This window comes from Tamandua tetradactyla, chromosome 1 (genome assembly GCF_023851605.1).
Source record: "Tamandua tetradactyla isolate mTamTet1 chromosome 1, mTamTet1.pri, whole genome shotgun sequence".
NCBI lineage: Eukaryota > Metazoa > Chordata > Mammalia > Pilosa > Myrmecophagidae > Tamandua > Tamandua tetradactyla.
This window is the reverse complement of record NC_135327.1, coordinates 193,208,607-193,217,027: the sequence shown is the minus strand read 5'-3', so window position 1 is coordinate 193,217,027 and position 8,421 is coordinate 193,208,607. Positions and strand designations below refer to the sequence as shown.

Below are 8,421 nucleotides of genomic sequence, written 5' to 3'. Positions count from 1 at the left end.
TCTTTTGGTCACGCGTCTTCCAGGGTCACAGCAAGTTACATGAGTAGTAGTACTCCCTAACTGCTGGCTAATGACACGTGTTAGTTCCGCAAAGCTCAGCTGCAGGAAAAGCTGAGTCCCACGCGGCTCCGAATTTCCTCCACGCCTTCCCGCACCCCGCCCCGCCCATCATGCTGACGGCCAATCGCGCCCCGCAGCGTAGCCCATCCCCGCACCGCCAGCCCCCTGCCTCTCTGTCTTTGTTCTTCCCAGCTCCCTCTCTCCCGCCTGTGCGCTCTCAGTAAACCGGGTGGCAACCGATGATTGGTGGTCGCGACGCAGCCAATCAGAAAGCGGCACCTCACGTTAGGGCTTGGAGTTTTAAACATCCGAGCCGAGAAACATGCAAAGGAGCAGGAGGAGGTGGGCTTTAGAAAGCGGAAGGAAGGAAGCGGTTCCCGTAGATCCAGCGCAGGTGCCGTGGAGGGCAGATCACTGTGCTACCGGGCCCACACTGCTCCGCGGCACTCGGACGCGGACTGAGGCGCACGCGTCCCTGCGCGGGGCTCCGAGTGCTCCGCTGCCCTGAGCGCGCGGGCCTCGGGCTGAGATTGGCCGGCCTGCGGGCTTCCTTCCTCCGCCAGCCAATTGCCAGGGAGAACTTCCTGGGGAATTTCCCTCTCACCCTCCTTTCTAGTTTCTCTTTGGAAGGCGAGGGGGCGGAGGGCCCGAAAGCCGGAGGTCCGGCAGTGCCAACAGGCTGCTGGCGCCAGCGGGCTGAACTCCACACCTCTGCGCTATAAGAGCCGCCGCCGCCGCCGCTCCGATGAAGTTCCGGAAAGCCTTCCTGCTCGTCCTCCTCTTGGCGCTGGCGCAGTTGCTGGTGGTGGCAAGCGCCCAGGAGCCCGACGCAGGTGAGCGGGCAAGCGAACCAGGGAGCGAGCGGGGCCTGGCTGGCTGACGAGCGCCGTGTTCTCCGCCCCGGCTCTGGGCTGGGGGATCGACGCCCGCAGAGCGGGTTTCGAGTATTAGAAACATTTGCTGGGCCATCGCGAGTAGATGATCGCTGATGACCCGTTGGGCTTGTGCGCAGATTCCCCTCAAGAACTCCTAGGGACGGGCACCGCGCCTGAACTCAAACTTCCTGGGAGTTTAAGGGGGGTGGCAATCGGAGTGGGTGGAATCGCGCCAGAGATCTCGGGAGAGGCGGCGAACAGGTCGGGAATTGTGGGGCACTGGAAAACCCCTGCACCCCAAGTCTTGGGCGTGAAGAGGGGCGATCCTCTCAGAGGTCCGTCTTTGCAGCTGGCTCCTTCACCCTATTTCTGTTCAAGTTTTTGTCGGGATCCAAGCTCGCTGCCCTCTTCCCGGTTCTGGGAAGCAGGGAGACCTAGGAACTGGTTAAGATTTCCAGACTTACACGCTCTCGGAGTGTGAAGGGAGAGGAGACCGCCGTTTTAAAAACTGATCCAGGTGAGAGTTGCCCCCTGCAGCCGCGGACAGCACGCATTTTATTACTTTTTTAAAAATACAGTCTATAGAATTGGAACTAATTAATTCAAGTGTTCTGCTTTGAAGAGGAAAGAGTTGGCTGGTTTATATCTTTTAGAGACCGTTCCTTTTGGGAGCATTTATTCACACGTGTGCTAGTCACTTCGCTAGGTGCTGGGAGTAAAAAGAGGTGAGTGTGGTGCCTTCCTTTAAAACGCTTGCTCGAATAGGAACGACGCTTGAAACATAGCTGTTAATCATCGCTCCTGAATGTTTCTTTACAATTACCTGCAAACAGATGGCATAAAAGGACCTTGATAATTAAATCAGAAAGTATTAAGAAACGATTGCTGTTCCTGGAGAACTTCGCACCCGTTTCTGGTCTTAACCTTCCTTTTTGCTCTCTGTCTTAATCACTAGGTTTTTTTCCTAGTGAGTTTGTTCCAATGTAAATAAACCTCGTTTTCTAATGTTAGTGTGTAGGGGAAGTGTGAACTTTATACTCTTTGAACAGGTTAAGTAACTTGGTTGGATATCACCAGTTCAAAAGAGTCTTTGCCCAAATAGAAAACAAAGTACAAAACCAGCACTTGGTACAGAAAACACCCATGTAAAGCAACTAGATAGTAGTGTTGCATGCGGGCGTGCCTCAAGACCTTTCAGGTCTAAATCCTGGGATGGTTTAAATGTAGATTCGCAAAATATACTGAGTCAGAAGGAAGGGTGGGCCCTGGAATCTGTACTATAAACAAGTTCTTCATTCATTCATAGGTAAAATAAAGTTTGAGGACCTATGAGATGGTAGGTACTTTTAGGAACATAGCTAAAAAGCAAGATGCTCTGTCTAGTTTTTCAGTGATCTTGTATTGGGAAGACTCTTGAGAGGCTTGGGAAAAGGAAAAACTTGGGTGGACCTCAAGGGCTATTGGGACCTGCAGGTTCAACCAAGCCCTGGAGGCCTCTTCTATGGGTCACAGGTCCCTAATGCAGTAAGCCAGTGTGGGACTTCTAACCCCTTACCTTTACTCTTTCCCAGCCCATCTTTTTTTATTTTATTTTATTTTATTTATTTATTTATTTATTTATTTTTACTCTTTCCCATTTTGTGGGCATCCCTGACCTTTAATTTTCTATTCCTATCACAGATAACTTATCCAGCAGATTTCTTTTGAGGGCCACACCCAAAATAATGATTTGATACTTTTTTTCTTTTTTCTCTTAGATTTTCCATTCAAATACAGTAGTATCTGGGTATCCAGACCCAAAAAAAGCAGATCACTAAGTAGAGCTTAAGCTCTGATGGGATAAGCCTGGGTTGGCAGGAGTTTTCCAAGTCTCAGAAGATATTTTGTGTTGTTTGTTTCCTGCTTTATTTAGGATTCATTGGTTTAAATTTAAAGTGGAAATTTACTTGTGTGCAGTGTCAAGGAACTATTAAACTGCCCCTCCTTTTTTATTCTGAGAAGTATTTTCAGAACCTAATTAAAAATAATGCAGATTGGCCCTGAATCAAGGCTAGCAGTCTGATGGAGCTGTTGGTTTCAAGCAGGAGCCTAAAGAAATGTCTTCCTATGGTCTGTTGGCCATTGCAGAACTTTGGAAATGTTATGGTCAATTCATTAGAAAGAAACATCTGAATCATTGCTGACAAATGTGACCTCGTATTTATTTGTAGCCTTTATAAAAGCTGAGAATCCAAAATATAGGGATCCTTGACTTGTTCATTAGAATTATAATGCAGTTTAACTATTAACAATAACCCCTGTGGAAAGACTTTCCATCCAAAACAGAATAGTTCTGGACTGTGACCTTCCTTTGAGTTTTGTACCTTATTGTATAGTCAGGCCCTATTTTTATTTTTATTTTTGTTTTATTGGTACATATTCACATATCATGTTATCATCCAATGTGTACAATCAGTGGTTCACAGTGTCAACATATAGTTGTGCATTTATCATCACACACACACACACAAATAATGCAGAAAACAGTCACATCTATTCTGGAGTGGTTATTTGTTTCTAAATTCTGATATGCTGAGCTCTTTGTGTATAACCTGGTTGTTCCCTGGAACTTCAGGTATCTATGTGACACCTGAAACTCAGAGCTAGAGTTCTGCAGCTACAAAAGTCAGCATTACCCCATACAGCGACTGTTACAAACACTGAAACAGTGATCAGACTTCAGTTAGAGATATGAATGAGGCTGATCTGGGTAGGACTAAGGTAAATCAGACTAAAGGGTAAAGGCTGATTTTGACTGTATTTTAAAACTTCATCTTCTGTGGGAGACCAAAGGGAAGGATATTTATCTGGTGCAAAATTTATATTTTCAGTAGCACACTATATAATTTAACTTGTATGGGCAGTTTATCCGAACACCATAGTTACATGGAACTTTGAATAGGCAGTGAGATCTTGTTGGTTTGTGTAGAACGATGTGATGCCCCAGTACATTCCAGAGTAATGTGGGCAGAAGATTAAAAAGTAATTAGTCTCCTAGTCTCCTTGAAGGACTGGGGGAAAAGGTGGAAATATTAAACTTCCCTACCTGGGAAAGACCTGATATTCTTGCAAGCATTGGAAACTGTCAAGTTGATGGGCCAGGCCCTCAATATTGGGGTTTGACCTTATGAAACTTATTCCTGCAAAGGACGAGCTAAGCTCACTGATAATTATGCCTAAGAATCACTCCCAGGGAACCTCTTTTGTTGCTGCAATTGTGGCCTCTAACGCAACTTTGCAGGTGAACCCACTACGCTCCCCCTGCTACTTGGGACATGACTCCCAGGTATGAGCCTAGCCCTGGCAACATGGGAGTGAGAAAGCCTTGTGGACCAAAAAGGGGAAGAAAAATCAACAAAACAAAAGTTTCAGTGGTTGAGAGTTTTCAAATAGAGCTGAGAGGTCATTGAAGTTATTCTTATGCGGTATATAGATATCCCTTTTCAGTTTTTGGTGTACTGGAGTATCTAAAGGGAAATACGTGACACTGTTGAACTGTAATCCAATAACCTTGATTCTTAAAGGTGATTGAATTAACTGTAGAGCTTCTAAGGTCTATTCGTGTGATTGTAAAAACCTCGTGACTGATATTCCCTTTATCCAGTATAAGGACAAATAAGTAAGAAGAAAAGAAACAAACAATAGAGGGAGGGAGGGATGAGATGTTTTGGCTGTTCTTTTTACTTTTGTTTTTAATGATTTATTTTTTTAAAATATCAGAGCTCCTGTTTGGAACAATGGAAAATTTTGGTAATGGATAGTGGTGATGGTAGTATGACATTGTGAGCATAAATTAACAACACTGAAATGTGTACCTGAATGTGGTTAAAAGGAGAAATATAGTGTGTATATGTAATAGGATAAAAAATTTTAAAGGGGAAAGGAGTCAAGATGGCGGCTTAGTGAGGTGTGGCATTTAGTTTGTCCTCCAGAGCAGCTAGTAAATAGCCAGAAACAGTACAGAACAACTGCTGGGGCCACGTCAGTGACCAAACACACAGTGTACACCAGTCTGAACAAGCTGGACCAACTGCAAACCCACCCAGAACTTTGAATCCCCCAAACCACTGTGGCTGGCACCCCTTCCCCACAGGCTGGTTCCCAGAGGGGAAAGAAAAGAGACTTTACTACAGCAGGGACCTGAGCTGCACCAAGCTCCAATTTGTGGCATTAATTAACAAATTCCGACTACTAAAAATAGGCCTCCTATTTTTACCTCCTACCTCAGCTGAACCTCCAGTAAAAACGGAGGTTCCTGGTTTTTGCCCGGCATAGAGGGGGCAGGGCTGACGGAAAAAGAAAAAAAAAAAACAGTTGTTTTGTTTGTTTGTTTGTTTGTTTTGCTTGGACAACACAAAATACTTGAGTGTCTGAGCCCTGAAGGAAAGGAGTGGGCACATAGGACTTGGAGATACAGAGAGCAGCATACCAGTTTAAGCTCCTGATTGGCAAACCCAATAAAGCAGGGATTCTGCTCTGAAAAGGATTTTTCTTTCCTTTTCTTTTTGGTGGCTGTGTTTCTATAGCTTAACTGTTCTTTGCATACAACTGCAAGGTTTCTCAGGCCCCAGCTGCCCCAGAAAGGGCAGAATTAAGCTTGTGTGAGAGCTTGTCTGGATGTTGTGCCTTCCCAAGGAGAGAGGTGGGGCTCAGCTCAGGTGGAGTCCCTCCCTCAAGGAATTCAGATCCAAGGGTCTGGAAAACGAAAGCAATTTAAACCACCATACAATCTCTCTTCTGTCTCAACCATACCCCCAGCAGGGAGAGTGTGCTGAAGTTAAAGATACCACATCACCTTATGCTGGTGGGACCTGCAGGCAGACAAGTACCACATACTGGGCAGGATAGGAAAAACACGGAGTCTAGAGGCTTCATAGGAAAGTCTTTCAACCTGCTAGGTCTCATCCTCAGGAAAAACTGACGCAGGCGACTCTTTCCTCCTGAGAGGAGGCTAGTTTGGTCTGTGAAAATCTGACTGGGGTCTGTAATACCTAAGTAGACGCTCCTAAGGAGGTGGTGGGGAAAGGCACCATATAGATATAGACAGGGCAAGAAACCAGAAATCAAGAACTGAAAAATTCTGATCTGTTAAACAAAGCCTGTGCTAGAGGTCTAGAATAAGCTGAACTGAATGTCAAAGAACAGATAGACAACAAAGTCATGCAGGAAGAAAATTCTAGGTAAAAAAGTGAGAACAATCTCCAGAATAAACTAATTAAGGAAATTAAATGCCTAGATACCAGCAAAAAATAATGAATCATACTAGGAAAATTGAAGATGTGGCCTAGTCAAAGGAACAAACCAGCAATTCAAATGAGATACAGGAATTGAAACAATTATTTCAGAATTTTCAAACAGATATGGAAAACCTCATCAAACATCAAATCAGTTAATTGAGGGAGGATATAAAGAAGGCAAGGGATGAACAAAAACTAGAAATGGAAAGTCTGAAAAGACAAATCACAAAATTTATGGGAATGAAAGGCACGGTAAAAGAGTTGAAAGGGAAAAACAATGGAAACCTACCTTGTTAGATTTCAGGAGGTAGAAGATAGGATTAGTGAACTGGAGGATGGGACATCTGAAATCCGGCATGTGAAAGAAAATACAGAGAAAAGAATGGGAAAATATGAGCAGGGACTCGGGGAATGAATGACAACATGAAGCATGTGAATATACATGTTGTGCATGTCCCAGAAGGAGAAGATAATGGAAAAGTGGGAGAAAAACTAATGGAGGAAATTATCACTGAAAATTTCCCAACTCTTATGAAAGACTTAAGATTACAGATCCAAGAAGTGCAGCATACCCCAAACAGAGTACCTCCAGAGTAGTACCCCAAACCAAACTGGCCTCCTCTCAGGAGGAAGGTGTCACCTGTGTCAGTTTTCCCTGAGGGTGAGACCCAGCAGGTTGAAAGACTTACTTTCTGATGAGACACTTGTTAATCAGAATGTCAGACGTAAAAGAGAAAGAGAGAATTTTGAAAGCAGCAAGAGAAAAGCAATCCATCACATACAAAGGAAGCCCAATAAGGCTAAGCGTAGATTTCTCAGCAGAAACCATGAAGGCAAGAAGACAGTGGTATGATTTATTTAAGATACTAAAAGAGAAAACTGCCATGAAGAATTATATATCGAGCAAAATTGTCCTTCAAAAATGAGGGAGAAATTAAAACATTTTCAGACAAAAAATCACTGAGAATTTGTGACCAAGGGACCAGCTCTGCAAGAAATACTAAAGGGAGCACGAGAGACAGATAGGAAAAGACAGGAAAGAGAGGTGTGGAGAAGAGTGTAGAAATGAAGACCATCGGTAAAGATAAAAAGAAGGAAAATTAGATATGACATATAAAATTCATAAGGCAAAATGGTAGAAGAAAGTATTACCCTTACAGTAATAACACTAAATGTTAATGGATTAAACTCCCCAATCAAAAGACATAGACTGGCAGAATGGATTAAAAAACAGGACCCATCTATATGCTGTCTACAGGAGACACATTGTAGATCCAAGAATGAACATAGGTTGAAAGTAAAAGGTTGGGAAAGAATATTTTATGCAAACAACAATCAGAAAAGAGCAGGAGTAGTTGTACTAATATCCAACAAAATAGACTTCAGATGTAAAACAAAAGAGACAGAGAAGAAAACAATTCAATAACATGATGTAACAATCATAAATATTTATGCGCCAAGCCAGAGGGCTCCAAAATACATGAGGCAAACACTGAATAGAGAAATAGATACATCTATCATAATAGTTGGAGACTTCAATTCCCCACTCTCATCAATGTACAGAACCTCTAGATAGAGGATCAATAAAGAAACAGAGACTTTGAATAATACAATAAATGAACTAGACTTAATAGACATTTATAGAACATTATACCCCACAGTAGCAGGATACACCTTTTTCTCAAGTGCTCATGATCATTCTCAAGGATAGACCATATGCTGGGTCAGAAAGCAAGTCTCAATACATTTTAAAAGATTGAAATCATACAAAAAACTTTCTCAGATCATAAAGAGTGAAGTTGGAATTCAATAATAGACAGAGGGCCGAAAATTCTCAAATATATGGAGGCTCAACAAGACACTCTTAAACAACCAGTGGGTCAAGGAGGAATTTACAAGAGAAATCAGTAAATATCTTGAGGAAAATGAAAATGAAAACACAACATATCAAAATTTATGGGATGCAGCAAAGGCAGTGCTAAGAGGGAAATTTATTGCCCTAAAATACCTATTTCAAAAAAGAAGAAAGAGCAAAAATCAAAGAATGAACTGTTCTCGTGGAAGAACTAGAGAAAGAAAAGCAAACTAACCTCAAAGCAAGCAAAAGGAAAGAAATAATGAAGATTAGAGCAGAAATAAATGAAATTGAGAACAGGAAAACAATTGAGAAAAATCAGCAAAACCAAAAGTTGGTTTTATGGGAAAATCAA

General features: G+C 42.8%; 1 protein-coding gene and 1 non-coding gene across 2 annotated transcripts in view; both read left to right on the top strand.

Annotated features, from left to right (window-relative positions):
* Window positions 1–347: 347 nt before the first annotated feature.
* The window catches only part of PDIA4 (protein disulfide isomerase family A member 4), a 34,164-nt gene continuing 26,090 nt past the window's right edge, over window positions 348–8,421 (top strand). The window contains exon 1 of the mRNA XM_077148925.1: window positions 348–893. Within this exon, the coding sequence (XP_077005040.1) occupies window positions 806–893 (88 nt within the window). The 5' untranslated portion in view covers window positions 348–805. The remainder of the gene's footprint in view (window positions 894–8,421) is intronic.
* Window positions 2,969–3,105, top strand: LOC143653702 (small nucleolar RNA SNORA2/SNORA34 family). The gene has a single exon (XR_013161489.1). It is a non-coding gene; the product is annotated as a small nucleolar RNA SNORA2/SNORA34 family (small nucleolar RNA).